The sequence below is a fragment of the Priapulus caudatus genome, unplaced genomic scaffold (assembly GCF_000485595.1).
Source record: "Priapulus caudatus unplaced genomic scaffold, Priapulus_caudatus-5.0.1 Scaffold169, whole genome shotgun sequence".
Taxonomy (NCBI): Eukaryota; Metazoa; Priapulida; class Priapulimorpha; order Priapulimorphida; family Priapulidae; genus Priapulus; species Priapulus caudatus.
Window position 1 is genome coordinate 515,531 of NW_014577230.1, and position 20,835 is coordinate 536,365.

The following is a 20,835-nucleotide window of genomic DNA, read 5'->3' on the forward strand; positions in this document are numbered from 1 at the left end:
TGCGCAAAGAATCGCTGTTTGTTTGATGTAGTGGAAGAGTCCTTGTGTGGATTGATGTTTATGAGGTGTGATTATGTCAGCATATACCGAATGACCTGCCGCATGTCGTGACATTCTTCCCTACCAAGTCGCACCTTCGATGTCTTTACATTGTATTGTGTCGAAGCGAGACAAAAGATGAGTGCGGCTGATTCCGAGGACGACGGCTGCCTCTCCCCTCCCCAGTCGCCCGGACCTGGCGGACCGCCGCTGTCGCCGTCTGCACGAGCTTTAAACTCTCAGTCACATATTTATAAGATAGTCATACTCGGGGAAGGAGGCGTAGGGAAAAGCGGTAAGCACCAAACTCTACATAAACTTGTCACGTTCATCTTCATCGTTTCGTAACTAATACCACTGACACAAGTAGCAGACGGTGTTGTTGTTGTTGAATGTTGCTGTTTATTATTGTTATTATTATTATATTATATTAATATTATTATTATAATTATTATTATTATAGTTATTATTATTACACGTCACAGTTCTGCTGGTTCAAGGATAGAGAACATGGGTCCCAATAAAACCAATGTGATTTACATCAATATAATATAAATATAATATTATATCAATATAATATTAATAGGTTAGGGTTATGGTTAGGATTAGGATTAGGGTTTAATAGGGTTAGGCACATTGGTTTTATTGGGACCCATGTTCTCTATCCTTGGGCCTATAAGCAGGTGCTGTGCACGCAGATATTTTGCTGATGCGAACCAAACTGAAACAAGTCAACAAAAGTACTAATACTATTACTATACCACAACCATGTTCGCAATATTACATCTTTCTTGTGAACAGATTGAGTCAGATTAGCTCATGGTGTTACATATATAAACTCTGTGAACCTAGCTTACAATGTTTGTTTCAACCTACATCAGGACCTCTGTACATGCATAGTTGTCATGTGTCTTTACAAAGCTCTACCCCTGAACCATAACCTAAGGCTATGCACTGGCTGGGTGATGCTAGAGTAGGCTTGACCCCTAAATTGTGTGTATGTGTGTGCGTGTGTGCGTGCGCGCGTTTGCGTGTGTGTGATATCTTGTCAAGAACTGATAACATATGACATGGTGTGAAGACTGCATGTTACCCCTTCTATACATGAAACATGTACTCCTACATTTAAGATTAACATAAATTTTTATGTGTGGTGGTGCGGCGTATTCTCCCACGTATATAATTTTTTAGGGAATGTTAAGAAATTATGCAATTTCATTTAAGGACAAAAACCAATGTTTACAGACCTTATACCAGTTCTTGTCCAAATGAAATGAGGAAAACTTGTTGCAAGCCAGTTTTGAGCATTTCTGTGATACTCCAGTCATGTGTGCACACATGAAAGTTTGAACATCATAATGAAACTGGCTTGCAACAAGTTTAATTTATACTGTGATCAAACTTTCATGTGTGCACACCTGACTGGAGTATCACAAGAATGCTAAATATGCATTTAACTCGCACGTACCTGCACGTACCGTCTGAAGTGCAGACTGTACCAGAGTGTTAACTTTTGTGGTAGTACGGGAAAAAATCACATCCGACTTGTGCATGTACGCTTTTGTTTTGTTTTACTTCATTATATGTTTTACTAATATATTTTTGAACCCAGTATCCACCAAATGCCTAATCCAGAATCGAGTTCTCCAGATGCCAATATTTGCATGCAAGTTTGACTTGCACCGCACACAGCTATGAAGGGTTTTTAACAATATGACTGCCCTCAAAAACTGAAAAAAATCTTGTGCAGACAGCTGAGACACCCTTCCTCCTAAAATGACTAATTGCCCCTAATTGACCTAGCGTGACCCAACTTGGTCTACTTACACATCTTGGGGAGAAGGTGGGCAGCGTACCAAAACCAGGTCACTGCAACCTTTATTTGACCTTTACCTTGACCTTGATCATATTTCCCTTCCGCTCTATAACTTGGCCCCTAATTGACCTAGCGCTACCAAACTTGGTATACTTACACATCTTGGGGAGAAGGTGCACAGCGTACCAAAACCAGGTCACTGCGACCTTTATTTGACCTTTACCTTGACCTTGATCATATTTGCCTTCTGCTCTATAACTCGGCCTCTAATTGACCTAGCGCTACCAAACTTGGTATACTTACACATCTTGAGGAGAAGGTGAGCAGTGTACCAAAACCAGGTCACAGCGACCTTTATTTGACCTTTACCTTGACCTTGATCATATTTCCCTTCCGCTCTCTAACTTGGCCCCTAATTGACCTAGCGCTACCAAACTTGGTATACTTACACATCTTGAGGAGAAGTGCAGCGTACCAAAACCAGGTCACTGCTACCTTTATTTGACCTTTACCTTGACCTTGATCACATTTCCCTTCCTCTCTCTAACTTGGGCCCTAATTGACCTAGCGCTACCAAAAGCCAGCGTCACTACGACCTTTATTGACCTTTACATTGACCTTGATCATATTTTTTCTTTCCCTCTATAACTCAGCCCCTAATTGACCTAGCGCGACAAATTTGTATACTTACACATCTGGGGAGAGAGGTGTGTCGCGTACCGAAACCAGGTCACTGCAACCTTTATTTGACATGAGCTTGACCTTGACTTCATCATATTTCCTTTCGCGCTCTATAACTCTGCCCTTAATTGACTACGTCGACCAAACTTCGTATACTACACATCTGGGAGAACACAGGGGATACATGTCACTCTGCGAAATTAGCACTGGCCCGGTATCCGAGGCCAGTAAATTTTCCGTGGGCCAATGAAACTGGTAAATGAACAAGCCCGATGGGCCAGTGGCAAAAATGGAGTAAATGGTATATTAGATATTTCAGCTTCTTTATGTGATGATCAGTCTGAGAATTACCGAAATGCCCGATATTTTGTATGAAAATTTACCGATATTTACCGATAGGGCATCATATTCCCGATCTTAAGTAGGGGAAGTAACTAGTCAACACCGTGCGTGTTTGTTGCCGCTAGAAGTCGCAACAACTTCCGGTTTCCGGTCCGGTTTGGTTTCTCTTTTCATAATATGATAATCATTGATTCGGGCCTGTAAAACCTAGTGTGGGCCAGTGAATTATTTCTACAGGCCCGCTGGGCCAATGAGGGTGGAAGTTTTTCGTGCAGACTGACATGTACTGATGTAGTTGACGACAACTGCCCTTTCTAGTTTGAATCTGATTGAACTGAAATTTTGTATTAATCCTATATGAACATTTTCGTTTATCTATTCCTACTTTCAATAATTAACTATCTATGATGTATGTAATTGATTGAATCATTGAAATTTAAGATGTTATATGGCATGAAGCACATCAAAAATTGTCTGTATTGAACATGCATGTGCAATATTCAAGCAACATTACAACCAAACTGACAACCAACGTAAGGTCGGTTTAGTTCCAAATACCAATGGCATTTTAATTTAACCTTTATTTTGAAAGTTGTTAGAAATCAGGCCTAACATGTCGTTGTGAACTGTATATAATTAACACTGATGATTCACATCACAAGTGTTATAACACTAATACTAACACTCAAAATGACAGTAGCATCAAATTGAGTACTACATGCTATATTGGCAATCTAGTGCATGTGAGGTGATAAATGATATTGAGGACATGAGCCTTGGCAAACTTATTAACAGACACTCAACAGACAGTGCATTTTAAAGTGTTATTAAGAAACTTATCATCTACATTCACCTCGTCCCCCTTCTCCACACGCACATTTTCATTAATCCTTATAGATGCATTTGCTATTAAATAGAAAGAAAGAAGATACGTGGACACACTGTACTGGTCCCTCAACACCATAAAACTACTGGATTTTAATTTATCAGTTGAAATCTTGCGTTGAGTAATTGAAGCTGGCACATCCTAGTGGTTACACAATGCGGTTTTGAGAGATTTCTCAGCTTTTCATATTAGTTATCTATAAATATCTGCAGTAGGAATAACCAATTAAGCAATTATGATTTAGATTTGCACAATATATATTTTTTTTATACTATTTTTGCAGCTCTGACAATGCAGTTTGTCAGTCACAGTTTCCTCGACTTCCATGACCCCACTATAGGTGAGTTTTCATTTTGTTTCTTATGTGTTTGTGGACAGGAGAAAGCTAATACATTGTGTAAGATCCTGCTCACTACGTGTGGGTGCGTGCGTGCGTGTATGCATGCGCGCGTGTGTCCTCACATGCGTTGATGCAGGTAAATAGCGTTGGTCGGGTGGTATTGATTAAATAATATAGAGAGTGAGAATGTACTTTGTCTAGGCTTTCCTAATGGGCTGAATGGTACATTTTCTTAGAGGATGCGTATCAGAAGCAAGCACGTATAGATGGTGAACCGGCTCTGCTAGACATTCTTGACACTGCTGGGCAGGTAAAACGCAGCCCTGTGCCCTGATACAGCACTTGTTGACATTTCCTTTAGAAATCGTATGAAAAAGGGCATTGCAGCAATATGTTGTGGCAATATTTAAATACTTCTCTGTTCATCTATGCGGATTATCACATCGTGTAATTCCAAGTAAAAATGAGTATAATAAATAGTATCATTATTTCCTTTTCACGAATTGCTTGTTGCACGCTAAGCTGGATAGTTGCGTTTTACATGCGCGGAAAAAACGAAGTGTACGGTTTTTGCGTGTCATGCGTGCGCAGGTGGAATTCACGGCGATGCGAGACCAGTACATGCGGGGTGGCGAGGGTTTCGTGCTGTGCTATTCCATCACCGATCGACACAGCTACGACGAGATCATCGAGTACAAGAAGCAGATCCAGAGGGTACAGCATCGAGAGGACGTGCCCGTTGTCCTAGTCGGGAACAAGTACGACCTGCAGGAACACATGCGTCAGGTAATTGCGTTAGGACAGCTGCCATGCTGATAGGTTTGCCTGTTTGGAGGTTAATCTTAGTTACTGAGCGAAACGATGCTGTCAATCTGGCGTGCCTCAAAAGGGCTGTTTGTGCAGCATGGCCAGCATTCATGTAGGTTATATAATGAATCTGGATCGGAAAATCAATGCATACCACTATAGCTCGCTTGCTTGCTTGCTATGAGTCCGTAATGGAAGTGCGTCACACTCTCGTCGCGTCTCTTTTATTCCCAATCAAAATGGTGCCTTGAATATAATAGATGCAACGTAATTGCCAAGTTGCTTTTGACTTGCCATCGGACCCTTAATCAAGGTGGCACTGCGCTACTGACGTAAGGAGTCGAATGGAACTGTTGTTTCTCCAAAAATAATATTGGTTTCAATATTAGAGAATATGGTCAAGTTAGATTTGCAATTCTTGATGATGTTGTATTGTTTATACATGTATTAAAAGGTAGTGCGATTGTTGACTGGTAATATAGGCAGCATGCGCCATCACTGCTGCTCACTGCTGCACTCTTATACACATGCTAGCTGTCATTTCTAATTATGGCGTGCAGGTATGCACTCTCATTGCTCATTAACTCAGGACTACGGTTAGAACAGTCACTGCATATCATTGTACTAGGAAGCCCTGCCAATGCATATCACTACATATCATCATGGATATGACAGGGTTTCTTCTGAGGGAAAATTAGACAACGGCGGTAATGGCCAGTTTGGGGAAAAAACGCACATGATGGATTCAAAGGCGTGCAGTAGGCACGAATGTGGATTCTGCAGGCAGGCGCGGGGGGTGGGGGGAGGGAGAGAGCTAGAGGGGGGTTCTGGCAGCTGGACCCATTCTCCCGCACTCCCGCATGCTCTACGCATTCTCACGCAAAAGAAAAAAAGAAAAAAAGCAGCCCGCGACACCCCTGTTACCCACGTCCGTGGCTGTGCACATCGTGGCTCGTGCTTGCTGGCTGGGGCGGCATTGATTGAAGTACGGGGGGGGGGGGCAAATGCACTGATTGTTACAGTCGCGTGGTCATGCTTATTGCTGTATATGTAGGGGTGGGCACCGCTGGTATGAGGGAGCGACAGCAAAAGTTTCCCGGAATCGAGGAAAAAGCTGCAATCGGGAATGACACGGGAGTGTGCTGGCACGCAAAAAGAACGTTGCTGTGAATTTCATTACGATTTTCCATGTATATAGTCAGAAGCACGTGGTGATCTATTTATTTTTGGATTGACACTATTTTGACAACGGCGGGTAAATAAAGGAACATTTTCACAACGGCGTTGTTAAATTTGACAACGGCGGTGCGCTGCAGTGCCTCCTGTGTAGAAGAAACCCTATATTATGTGAGTGCAGCATTTCAGATGAGGCTGATGAACTGATCAAGATATGCTTTCGTTGTATCGTATGGGTGGGCTCTGTTGTAATATATCACTGCATATTGTATGAATATTGCTTTCGATGTCTATCCATGCGTATCATCAATAATGTATGCTCTACCGATGTGTATCACTGTGTTTCATCGTATGGGCACGCTCTCTGAATGTGTATCACTATCACTGCCTACGAATTTTAGTGCACATCACCGTATCAGTATACGGTCTCGTATATCACTGTGTATGCATATATTACTGCGTGTGCATATTATTACTGTGTATGCATATTACTGCGTATGCATATTACTGCGTATGCATAACGCTGTGCATCACCTTATGGGAATGAGACCTGGATATCATTGTAAGGGTGGGCTCTCTCTGTGTATTTCGACGTGTACGTACAGGGGTAGAAATTAACTTTTGAACAAGGAGTCCAACGGACTCCCTACCCTCAAAAAGAAGAAGTCTGCAGCAAAATGAGAGAGTCCGCAGTTTGAGGTTCAAAATTAAAGATATTAACAATAACGATGTGCTTATTTTTAAGATTCATGCAGTTGCACATCTGCCAAATTTTCTTTGGACATTAGCTGAAAAAATACAGTAATTCCGCGAGGCCGTGCTCCAGAATGAACTAGTTAGTATGGCAGAATTTTCAAGGAGTCACACGGACTCCTGCATATATGTCAAATCAGGGAGTCCGACAGTAAATCAGGGAGTATTTGACTCTGGACTCCCGTTAATTTTGCACCCTGTACGTATATCAGGAGTAGATAATAGGGAAGGAGTGTGACATCAATAAACAAGGGACATTCGTCATTTACTAGTCTTAAAATACCTGCGATTTACTACGCGTAACTCATCCAACTTGAGCTCAAATCGTACACAGTACATTCGCCTAGCATAGTGCGAAATCGTTTCCTCGTATACACCCGCAATCCGGAGATATAGACTAAAATGTACGACACGATTTTCCATTCTGTAGCCAGCAAAATCTATGCGTTCAGAGACGAATTTGAAACAAAAGGCAGCTACTAACGCGCTATTTCTAACTCGGCGGGCAATGTGGCTCGCTGGGAGATTTGAATCCGATCTGCTGCTGATGATAGCGGATTGGCGTGCGTGCGTGGTATGGGGGCATGCCGGTATGTAGCTGTGTACCGGGTCAAAGGTTATCTCGCCGAATGTTGCGTTGATGCCTAATCTCTCAGCGAGCCACATTGCCCGTCGAGTTAGCAATAGCGCGTTAGTAGCTGCCTTTTGTTTCAAATTCGTCTCTGAACGCATAGATTTTGCTGGCTACAGAATGGAAAATCGTGTCGTACGTTTTAGTCTATATCTCCGGATTGCGGGTGTATACGAGGAAACGATTTCGCACGATGCTAGGCGAATGTACTGTGTACGATTTGAGCTCAAGTTGGATGAGTTACGCGTATAAATCGCAGGTATTTTAAAGCTAGGAAATGACGAATTTTCCTTGTTTATTGATGTCACACTCCTTCCCTATTATCTACTCCTGACGTATATCACTGCATATATTACTTTGCGAGTATGCACTCTCGGCCTACATCACTGCACACATCACCGCACCACGCGTACGCTCTGTAGTCGTACATCACTGCACACATCACCGCACTACGCGTACGCTCTGTAGTCGTACATCACTGCACACGTCACCGCCACTACGCTACGCTGTAGTCATACATCATGCACACATCACCGCACTACGCGTATGCTCTGTAGTCGTACCATCACTGCACACATCACCGCACCATGCGCTATGTCTCTGTAGTCGTACATCACTGCACACGTCACCGCACTACGCGTACGCTCTGTAGTTCATACATAACTGCACACATCAACCGCACATGCGTACGCTCTGTAGTCGTACATCACTGCACACGTCACGCAACGCGTACGCTCTGTAGTCATACATCACTGCACACATCACCGCATACGCGTACGCTCGTTGTAGTCGTACATCACTGCACACATTCACCGCACCATGCGTACGCCTCTGTAGTCGCTACATCACTGCACACATCACCGCACCATGCGTACGCTCTGTAGTCATACATCACTGCACACATCACCGCACTACGCGTACGCTCTGTAGTCGTACATCACTGCACACCATCACCGCACATGCGTACGCTCTTAGTCGTACATCACTGCACAATCACCGCACTACGCGTACGCTCTGTAGTCGTACATCACTGCACACATCACCGCATACGCGTACGCCTCTGTAGTCGTACATCACTGCACACATCACCGCACTACGCGTACGCTCTGTAGTCGTACATCACTGCACACATCACCGCACCATGCGTACGCTCTGTAGTCGTACATCACTGCACACATCACCGCACCATGCGTACGCTCTGTAGTCGTACATCACTGCACACATCACCGCACTACGCGTACGCTCTGTAGTCGTACATCACTGCACACATCACCGCACCATGCGTACGCTCTGTAGTCATACATCACTCACACATCACCGCACCATGCGTACGCTCTGTAGTCGTACATCACTGCACACATCACCGCACCATGCGTACGCTCTGTAGTCGTACATCACTGCACACGTCACCGCACTACGCGTACGCTCTGTAGTTAGTACATCACTGCACACATCACCGCACCATGCGTACGCTCTGTAGTCATACATCACTGCACACATCACCGCACCATGCGTACGCTCTGTAGTCGTACATCACTGCCCACACATCACCGCACCTGCGTACGCTCTGTATAGTCGTACATCACTGCCACACATCACCGCACTACGCGTACGCTCTGTAGTCGTACATCACTGCACACATCACCGCACCATGCGTACGCTCTGTAGTCGTACATTCACTGCACGCATCACCGCACCATGCGTACGCTCTGATAGTCGTACATCACTGCACATGTCACCGCACCATGCGTTACGCTCTAGTGTCGTACATCACTGCACACCATCACCGCACATGCGTACGCTCTGTAGTCGTACATCACTGCACACATCACCGCACCATGCGTACGCTCTGTAGTCGTACATCACTGCACACATCACCGCACCATGCGTACGCTCTAGTAGTCGGTACATACACTGCACACATCACCGCACCATGCGTACGCTCTGTAGTCGTAATCATGCACACATCACTGCATCCCATGCGTACGCTCTGTAGCGTACCATCACTGCACACAGTCACACCCGCACATGCGTACGGCTCTGTCTAGTCGGCTACATCACTGCACACGGTTCACCGCCACACACGTACGGCTCTGTAGCGTTACATTCATGCACACTATCACACGCACCATGCGTCACGCTCTGTGCGTACATCACCTGCACAATTCACCGCCACCATGCGTACGCTGTCTGTTAGTCGTCTACATCACTGACTATCACGATACCGCACATGGTCGCTCTGTAGTCTACATCACTGCACACATCACCGGCACCCATGGTACCTCTGTATAGGTCGTACATCACTGCACACGTCACCTCGCACATGCGTGTACGCTCTGTAGTCGAAAACAAAAAAAAAGCAGCTCACCCACACATCACCGCAGCCATGCGTACGTCTGAGTCGTACATCACCTGCACACATCACCGCACACGAGTACTCTCTGTAGTCGTACCAATCACTGCCACACGTTCACCGACAACCATGCGTCACGCTCTGTAGTCGTACCATTCACTGCACGCATTCCACCGCACTACGCGTATCGCTTCTGTATCGTATCCACTTTGCACACATCACGCCACCATGCGTTACGCTCTTAGTCGTACAATCACTGCACGCATCATCGACCATGCGTTACGCTCTGTAGTCGTACAGTCCTGCACACATCACCGCACCATGCGTACGTCTGTAGTTCATTACATCAGCTGCACAACGGTCACCGCCACCTAGCGTCACGGCTCTGTAGTGTAACATCACTGCCCACGTCACGCACTACGCCGTACGCTCTGTAGTCGTACAATCACTGCACACATCACCGCACTACGCGCTACGCTCTGTAGTCGTAATCATGACACACGTCACCGCACCACGCGTTCGCTGCTGTAGTCGTTACATCACTGCCACACATCACCAACACTACGCGTTACGCTCTGTAGTCGTAGCATCACTGACACATCACCACACTAGCTGTAACGCTCTGTTAGTCGTACATCACTGCATACACACACCACACTAGGTTACGCTCTGTAGTCGCTACATCACTGCCACACATCACCGCCCATGCGTATCGCTCTGGTAGTCATACATCACTGCACACATCACCGCACCCACATGCGATACACTCTGTAGTCGTTAACATCACTGCACCACATTCACCACACTAACGGCGTACGCGTCTGTAGTCTTACACCACTGACACACACACCGCCACTACGCGTACGCTCTGTCGTCGTACATCCACTGCACAACGTCCACCGCCACACGCCGTAGCGCTCCTGGTCAGTATCGCTACATCCTGCACACATAACCACACTACCGTACGCTTCTGTTAGTCGTACATCACTGCACACGTCACCGCACCACGCGTCGCTCTGTAGTCGTACATCACTGACACATTCACCCACTGACGCGTACGCTCTGTAGTCGTACATCCACTGCACACGTCACCGCCCACATGCCGTACACTCTGTAGTCGCTTACATCACTCACGCGTTCAACCGCACCATGCGTACGCTTCTGTAGTCGTATACTATCACTGCACACATCACCGCACCCATGCCGTACGCCTCTGTAGTCGTACATCACTGCACACGTCACCGCACCACGCGTAACGCTCTGTAGTCGTACATCACTGCACACATCACCCACTACGTGTAGGCTTTGTAGTCGTTACATCACTGCCACACATCACCGCACCTACGCGTACGCTTCTGTAGTCGTACATCACTGCCACACGTCACCGCACATTGCGTTGATGCTCTGTAGTCTAACATCACTGCACACATCACCGCACTACTGCGTACGCTCTGTAGTCGTACAATCACTGCACACATCACGCACCATGCGTTACGGCTCTGTAAGTTCATACATCACTGCACACATGCACGCACTACGCGTACTGCTCTGTTAGTCGTACATCATTGCCACATCCCTGCACCACGGTACGCTCTGTAAAGCTCGTACATACAGCTGCACAACATCCACCGCACCATGCAGTACGGCTCTGTGTCGATACATTTATGCACACGTCACCGCACCCAATGGCGTACGCTCGTGTAGTTCGATACATCCACTGCACACATCACCGCACTAAGCGCGTACACTCTGTAGTGTACTCCTGCACACGTCACCGGCATTACGCGTACGCTCGTGTTCGTACTTTAGTGATGTCACGATCATCGCATTTATACTCGATCATCGGATTGAACAGGCACTGGAGCATCGAACAAGCGCTTGGCGTTATTTCAAAATCCATAATCGATTTCATTCGAAAGAAACAAACTGAGAAAAGGTGATTGCAGAATCAGAGATATCATCGCTACTATTACAAGTTATCCTTTATTTACATACATGTATTATTACACACAGGTTAGTAAACAGTGCAAAACAAAACAGTAAACAGGCGCTAAACAGCCACATACATGCACACGCGTACATGAACACGACGTTAACGCACCACGGCAGGCATATCACACACCGGAGTAACCGATTGTAACCGTATCATCGTTTACTTGGTCCAACGATGATCGATTACGAATTACAACCGAATTGACAACACTAGTCGTACAATCACTGCCCACACGTCACCGCCATTACGCGTACGCTTGTAGTGTACTCACTGCACACATTCACGCATACGCGTACGCTCTGTGTCGTATATCCACTGGCCACTCCACCGCCACCATGCGTACGCTTTGTAGTCCGTACATCACTGCCAACACGTCACTCGCACCATGCGTACGCTCTTGAGTCGTACATCACTGCACAATCACGCATCATGTGTACGCTCTGTCTAGTCGACATCATTGAATGTCACCGCACCCCTCATTCACCGCCACCCATGCCGTACGCTCTCGTAGTCGTACATCACTGCCACACGTCACCGCACCATGCGTACGTCTGTAGTCGTACATCACTGCACACGTCACCGCACCATGCGTACGCTCTGTAGTCGTACATCACTGCACACGTCACCGCACCATGCGTACGCTCTGTACTCTACTCGTCGCCTCACTGTGCGTATGTCACACATCTACACGTCGCCTCACTGTGCATATGTCATATATCGACACGTTGCCTTGCAGGTGGCGGCGGACGAGGGCAAGGCGCTGGCGCAGCAGTGGGACTGCCCGTTCTACGAGACGTCGGCCGCGCTGCGTCACTTCGTCGATGACGTCTTCCACGCGCTCGTGCGCGAGATCCGCAAGCGGCGGCGCGCGGAGGTGCTCGCGCTCGAGCGCCGCAACAAGAAGAAGAACCGAGGCAAGCGCATCAAGGCCATGCTGACGGGCGTCTTCAAGAAGAGCGCCGACTCCGAGTCGGAGTCGTCTTCGAAGTGAGCTGCGGCGACAACGACGATGACAACTGTGACTACGGCGATGATGGCGGCAACGATGGTGGTGATGATGGTGACAACGGCAGCAGTGACGGCAACGACTGCTGCAGTGACGACGGTAACGATGATGGTGAAGACAGTGACGATGGTGACAACGGCGATGACAGCGGCAGTGACGGCAACGGCGGCTGCAATGACGATGACAACGATGGTGACGACAGTGACGAGGGTGACAACGACGATGACGGCGATGTTTTCAAGCGGCAGCGGCGTCACGCTGCCCTGCCGACGACTGTCCCGTCAATCACCTTCCGTCGTAAAGATAAGTTAACGAGTTGTCAACCCGCTTGTGTTCGGCAATCGCAGCCCTGTCCTTCCGTCGCTGTGATTGCAAGACGGCGGCATCGCTTCAGCGCGCTCGTACCTAAATCTGTCCTAATTTTTGGTCGCGTGGCGTTTCGCGGGGCCGTTTCGTATGCAAGTTAGGAGGTAGTTAGGATCACAGTTTGAGCGTAATTAAGGCGCGTCACTAATTGCATCCGAGATGCAACTCAGCGAACAAATCACGGCGAGTAGCAGCAACAAATTAGCAAGACTAAGGCAGCGAGCCACCGACGACGTGTGCTTCGTGAATTTATGTAAATTGACCTTTCAGCATACATGCAATTTAGCAGTAACCATGGCAACACTTCTTTCAACTTGAAGGCGAGGTATGCAAGAAGAGGTGGCTATGGCTCGTTATAGTCAGTGTGCACGGATGGCACACATAAGGTGTCCCCACTCACCTGACCCATAGTATAGGCAAATCCGAACGGCTTAGGCTTTAAAAACAGTGCACCACTTCAGCAGTGCACGTTGGGTGCATGAGATATACAAACAACGTCGCTTCTGACCTTTTGTCTGTCTGTAGTGGCGACGCGGCCATTGTTTTTGTTGACGGTGCTTGTGTCTAGCTGGTTCTAGAATGCACCACAAGTGTGTAGTAAATCACACAGCGTGTGAACCAGGCTTACTCCATCTTGTTCACTAGCGTTCGCTGTGGTCGTGTTTAATTAAGCAGCCCATCGACACCATTAGTGAATGAACAGCATCAACAAATCTCTGTGGCCCTTTAAAGATGATAATCGGAGCAAATCGGCAGTTTTGCTTGATGCTCCATTTTGGATTCGGACCAAATAGGTAACCGAGCAGCTGTTAGAATTATTCACGTCAGACGGATTGTAATAGTGAAGTGCAGGCAGTCCATATATGATAACGTATACAGTGTGTCCTGCATCCGTGTGAGTGACCCACGGTAAGTATTACTCGATAGTCACACGTGTGGCACTGATCACTGAGTGAGACTGATGGACGGACACCTTGTCACCCACGAGCGACATCACGTATAGTGTGAATGTGTGCACACAGAGCACCGAGGCTAATGTGAAATAGATTACAACACGAGTATCTTTCACTTCTCACATTCCGTCATGCGAGAAACTCGAAAATGTCAAGATGGAACGTATCCAGCGCGGCGTGAAGTCGGCATGACGAGCTAAAAGGGTTTAGGTGTCTACTTACCTTTGTCGCAAAGCGATTAAGAAGATGATTGTGCTTGGTGAGTGCCTCAGATTCTGCCTGTGCGTTCTCGTGAAAGAGCCATGGTTATGTGATTAGCAGGCAATACCGGGGACTATAAAAGCCTTGTCGACTGTCTAAAGCTAGTAAGGTTCATGTGCATTGAGCAAAGTAATCCTGGTCTTCCGAGTTAAAAAAAATACTAGCACGCAATGAATTCACAGCGTGCTTACAGCGCGTAAAATATAATGGTGAATGTCATGGACACGTGATTAGCTGGTAATGCATGAATGAAAGGCATGCTGGTCACGTTATAAGCATACGACATCGCTATAAGCAATCAACAGGGGTGGTGGGTCGAATACCCGACGTGGTCAACAGGTAAATATAGACCGCGCCGTTAATCAGTTAACACAGGCAGCCAGGGTCTATCGCTGTAGTCAACTGCTGAGCAGGCGCCTCCACCGTATACTGTCGAGTGATGTACAGAATAGCTGAAGACATTATTGAGCAGTCGACATAAACTCGTGGGGTTTCGCATGCGAGAAATTCTTTGTGTGTATGTGTGTGTTTCAGAGAAGGCTATTGAGTATTGATTCTCCGTTCACACTTTAAACGTATGCATGAGCGCAGCATAGGTCAAAGTGTGTCCAACATCATTACACGTGTTGGCGTGTTAGATGCGTTTTATAGTAAAAAGGCCTCGCTGTAGAGGGAATTTCATGTGAAAGCGAGAAATCCGATAAAAGGAGTATTAACGGAAATTTGCTTCTAGAATTTTGCGTTGATGCCTATTTTCACGCCTGACTACAAGTGTTTGCTGTTGCGGCAATGTGAGAAATAGGAGATTAAATAAAAAAAAAAGCAAGAAAAATCCCGAGTCATTGTTGTTAAATATTAGCACTGTACAGGCGTATTGATATAATTTTGTGATGATATAAGCAAATGCACGTAAACTGAACGAGACTGTTGATATTATTATGCTGTTATAATATATTATATGTATTATATCTGTACGTACATGAGTAGGTGCGTTGTGTTTAGTTTTCGTGCATTACAGTATCGAAGTTAACGTTGATAGGTTGCATCGAACGTTGTTCGCTCGCTTATTGTTTGCGGGCAAGTTGTTGTCGAAGAGGTGATGCGCGTGATAGAACTGATGATTAAGAGGAGGACAGGTGTTGTTAATGCTAAATCGGTTTAGTTGGCAGTCGCTTGGCATCGGCTTGGGTCGCAGTAGGGTTTATTCTAAACGAGAAAGTTTGTGGTTGTGTGAATTCTAACATGGCCATGGTATGCCATACATGTTTATGTGGCAGTGTAATAGCTATATATTATATTTAGGTATCGGCCTACTCAGTTCTCAAATATCTGTGTCAGGAATTAACTTCACAACTTGTGAAACTAGTATAGCATCGCAGTCCTGTGATGTAAAGTCTATGAAACCGTGCGCCGACGCTGACAACAGCGATGGTAATAACGAGCGTGATCGTTCACTTGCTTCCCGTGCAGGCGATGGTATTAAGCGAGCGTGATGCGTTACTCTGTCTCGACGTGTAGCGATGGTAATGAACGAGCGTGATCGTTGAATCTCCCGTGTAGCGATGGTATTAACTGAGCCGTGATTCGTTACTCTCGTGACCGTGTAGCGATGGTAATAACGAGCGTGATCGTTACTTCTCCCCGTGGCAGCGAATGTAATGAATCGAGCGTGATCGTTACTCATGCCCGTGTTAGCGATGGTATACGAGCGTGATCGTTTACTGCCTCTGACGTGTAAGCGATGTAATAACGAGCGTGATGTTACTCCTCTCGTGTAGGGCGATGTACTAACGAGCGAGTGATCGTTTACTGCTCACACCGTGTAGCGATGGTAAACGAGCGTGATAGTTACTCTCCCGTGTAGCGATGGTAAAACGAGCCGTGATCGTTACTCTCCGTAAACCGTGTCGTCGATGTAATAAACGAGCGTGCTGCGTTACTCATCTCACCGTGCAGCGATGTATTTAACGAGCGTGATCGTTAACTCTCGCGTGTTACGATGGTATTAACGAGCATGATCGTTACTTCTGCCGTGTAGGCAGAATGGTAATAACGAGCGTGATCGTGTACTCTCTCGTGTAGGCGATGGTATTAACGGAGTCATGATGCGTTACCTCTCTCCGTGTAGCGAGGTAATTAACGAGCGTGATGCGTTAGCTCCTCCACCGTGTAGCGATGGATTAACGAGGCAGTGATCGTTAGCTGCTCCCGGTGCAGGCGATGGTAATTAACGAGCGTGATCGTTATTCTATGGGCCATCGCATGCAGGCATGGCGGGACGCAGGGATGCAGGGAGGGATGCTGCGCTGTATAACTGTAGAACTGAAGCAACAGGATAAACTGCGTAGATTCACTTCGCCTGACGGGAAGGCGCCCGTCAAAATCTAATCGGCTCTGCCCGATGCATTGATCACGGCTCGAATGGCCGGCGTAATGCGTGTAGTGTTGTCGCGCGCGGTAAGCACCAGCGAGCAGCACCAGAAGGGCAGGAGCAGGATGCGCAGCAGTAGCTGGCAACAGGCAGCAAGGCGAACAACAGCAGCATCAGCGAGGGCAGGTAGGAGGTTGCAGCAGGCAGCAACAGGGAGGAGGAGCAGCAGCAAGCAGCGGTAGGAGCAGCAGCACAGCAGCAGCAGGGCAGGAGCAGCAGCAGCAGCAGCAGCAGCAGAAGGGGCTAGGAGCAGCAGCACATGCAGCAGCAACAACAGCACAAGCAACGGCGCGCAGCAGCAGTAGAAGCAGGGAGTAGGGCACGAGTAGCAGACAGGCAACAGTAGGCAGCAGCAACAGGAGGCAGCAGCAGTAAGCAGGGCGGGGGACAGGGCAGGAGCAAGCAGCAGTAGAAGCAGGGAGTTAGGGCACGAGTAAGCCAGCAGCAACAGGGAGCAATCAGCGGCAGGAGCAACAGCAGTAGCAACAGGGAGCAGGGCAGGACGGCAGGGCAGCAGCAGGGCAGCAGCAAGCAGCAGAGGAGGGAGGAGGAGCAGCGGCAGCAGCAGCAAGCAGCAAACAGCAGGGGCAGCAGGCAGCAGCAGGAGGAGGAGGAGCAGCGCAGCAGGCAGCAGCAGCAACAGCAGGGCAAGCAGCAGCAGCAGCAGCAGGCAGCAGCAGCAGCAAGCAGGGCAGCAGGCAAGCAGTCAGGTAGGAGGTAGGACCAGCGGCAGCATGCAGCAGCAGCAACAGCAGGGCAGCAGCAGCAGCAGCAGCAGCAGCAGCCAGCAGCAGAGGAGGAGGAGCAGCGCAGCAGGCAGCCAGCAGCAACGCAGGGCAGCAGCAGCAGCAGCAGCAGCACAGGAGGAGCAAGGCAGCAGCAGCAGGCAGCAACATGCGGCAGCAGCAGCAGGGGCAGGCATGACAAGCAGGGCCAGCAGCAGCAGGGAGACAGCAGCAGCAGCAGCAGCAGCAAGGGCAGGCAACGACAGCAGCAGGCAAGCAGGGCAAGCAGCAGGCAGCAAGGCAAGGAGGAGAGCGGCGCCGAGTTGCCGAGCAACTGAGAATTGCGAGATGTTCAGTTGGAAGGCGATTCGTCGTGTTTAAGTATCGAGGAGCGGTTTTAATTCCAGGGAAGACGCTGATGGCTGGAAAGGCGACTACGTAGCTAGACAAGTACCGAATATAGTTTAGCCCGTGTTTGTACCATACTGTTTCTTCCGTCATAGTGATGGCCGAGTGTGTTTACAATGACATTTATGTATGCGTTGCCCGTATGTTACACGTTGTGGCGTACGCGCGAGTGCGTGCGTGCGATGTGTGCATTCTGCGTGTTGTCGCGTGGTTGTCGAACGCCGAACGCGCTGTTCTGTGCAGAAAATGAATAGATGGAGACGGGGCCAATACTGACGAGCGCGAAACACGAGACTCGCTGTGGAGTGAGAGCTCGTGCGTTGCTGTTTAAGACCGTGTGATTCTAAGGCCAAATATCTTGGGAGAAGTGAGATAAGGAATCACGTAAAGCAGTGCCGCTCGCCGTCACGCGTAGTCACAGCGACAGTGAAACGAGAGCGCATGTTCACCTAGCCTTTACTGAGCAGGTGGCGGTGTCTGCTGGCCATCGCTTTAGCATGCGCCGTTTGTTGCCTCGGAGGCATTACATGACGTGTAATTCCAGTCACCAATCGGGCTGTCTAATACATGATGGTGAGCTTGAGTTAGGTAAATCGCTTAGTGTAGAAGATTGGGTCGTGCGATAGATTGTTGTCCTATTGACTACATGCATCGCATGCTGCGCCATTTTGCGTCAGCAGACGTGACATTTCGATGGTTTCGCGTTGATATTAAGCGTAGGCCTGAACCGTAGTATTTGACGCTCGCCGCGAAACTGGAACGATCCAAGTGCGCATGCGCGCAGAGCTGCCCCCACCCCGGCGCCCCTCTTGTTTTGCGGCAAGGGCGGCACACAGCGCATGCGCAGTAGTTCATCCTCGCACTGCCCATCCGAAAACGGTCGCAATAAACAAACATGGCGGACTTCCCGGTCCACCTGATGCGAAACAATTGATTGAAATAAAAAAAATTTTTGCAATATTAGTAAATTAGTAAGACTGTTATGTGGCAATATAGGTTATGTGTGTCAGAAGTTACAAGGCGAAAAAAAAGAAAAAAAAGCATGGCTACTATTTCCTCGGCCAGTTGCAAGAACAGAAGTTCAAACAGAAAAGGAACAGGTAGCAAAACGAAAAAAGCAATGCCTACAAAAGCGTCCAAATCTACGAGCGTCCAATACTACGGTACAGGCTACGTGCCACGCACTTTTAACTTAGACGCGCTTCGTTCGCGGAAAAAATGGCGCGCGGTCACACAGCTAGCTGCACTTTGTCGGTTAATTTTGTAAATAGTGAGATGTATTTTTCTGGAAATAGATTTTAATGACGGAGAACTGATGGGTGTGTGTATCCGGTAGGCTCGTTTCTTTCCTGCGTCAGTGATCGTAGTACGTGCTCTTGGGTAGCAGTTGGCGCGATTCCGAACTGTACGATCTAATACCTCGTCTGGCTATGAGGTGCGTATGCCCGTATGGTAGGAATATAGTTGAGTTGGTCACGGGTGGCCTGTCCAAGTAATACTTTGTGAGTAAAGGGCTAAACGTCTGCCAATTATCGATGACCTTTGGAAGTTGACGTACCATAACGTTTGAGGCCTCGTGTTATGCGTCTCTGCGAACCGCATTTATTTCAGATTGGGCGTTCGAATGGTTGAGGCAGCGGTAGAAAATTAAGAGAGTTTTAGTTCTTGTAATCTTTTCTCATACTTTTAGTGCATACGAATCAATGTCCGTGTCAGCACGTAAATGAATGGACGTAGGCAGGTGAGCTACGTGATGCACCCCCGTGTGGTTGAGAGGTCAACGCTGCTGCGAGCTAGGTTTGCTGAAAATGCTGCACGAGTGGTTAGTGTACGTATGTTGTTGTGTGATCATGTCCAGCGTGTAGCAGAAGGCGGCTCAGTTGTGCAGTTGTCTTCTCGCCGATGAGAGAACAATGCGGCCGGTGTCTAGATCAGGCACTGCTGGGCGTCTCTTCACCATTCGCTTCCCCACCGTGCCGTCGCCGTATTTGAGCGATGCAAGAATTAAGTAATTATGTGCTAGTAGACCTAAGAGCGGCATTATATATATATTATTATATATATATATTATACAACAATATCATTAATGCTATATCATTCTCGCAGTCAGACTATATATATATGTATTATAATATATATATACTTCAAGGTCCACTTTATGGCATCAGCATATCTAGCCCAGTGGAAGGGCTGTGCCCGCGTAGCTTTCGGATGGTGGTGGAATCCACAAGTTGTGTGCCCGCGATGCGCTATGACAGCGTACGCTGTTAGCGTGTTCGCGTCAACAACTTTTCAAATCAAGTTTACATTTGCGAATCATAAGTTTACATGTGGATTAGAAAAACTGCGAATCGGTTTATCATGTTGGTCCTGTACCTTGGAGTGAATTGTATTTTTTTACTCACGCTTTTAATTTTATCTGAAATCAGATCATATTGCAAGAATTAATACAATAGCTAATCATCTAATAGGCTAATCTGTTTGAACATTTTGATTAGCAAGTAGTTAATCAAAACATCCGTAGGCATAACCCTGACTTCTTCTGATCTTCTTTGAGTCATCCAAATGCCTGTGCGGCGTCGGTGAGTATTCACGAAAGTTCGAACTCAGGCATAGTCCTCGATTGACCGGCATTAACGGCGTAAAGGTTCTGCTGCCTGTGAGGACCGGTGTCCCTCTCAATGACTGATTTCACAGGGTGACGTATGGCCGGGCGACCCCTCTCCTTGTATCTGGAGTCGCAGAGCAGGCAAATCTTCCATGCAGGTTCCATCGTGGCAGAATGACGTGCCAGCAAGGGGCGCAGACGATATGCCTCAACTACGTCAGATATATCGAAGCAGTGAGGCCGTACTAGTGACTTGTTTG

The 20,835-nt window shown here is 47.5% G+C and overlaps 1 protein-coding gene across 1 annotated transcript; it reads left to right on the forward strand.

Annotated features, from left to right (window-relative positions):
- The first annotated feature begins 20 nt into the window (after window positions 1-20).
- LOC106806609 (GTP-binding protein Rit1-like) lies at window positions 21-15,377 on the forward strand. Its single transcript, XM_014808608.1, has 5 exons — window positions 21-334; window positions 4,048-4,104; window positions 4,341-4,414; window positions 4,696-4,890; window positions 12,554-15,377. Exons 1-5 carry the CDS (start codon window positions 178-180, stop codon window positions 12,806-12,808), a joined length of 738 nt encoding a protein of 245 aa, XP_014664094.1. The 5' UTR covers window positions 21-177; the 3' UTR covers window positions 12,809-15,377.
- The last annotated feature ends 5,458 nt before the right edge of the window (window positions 15,378-20,835 follow it).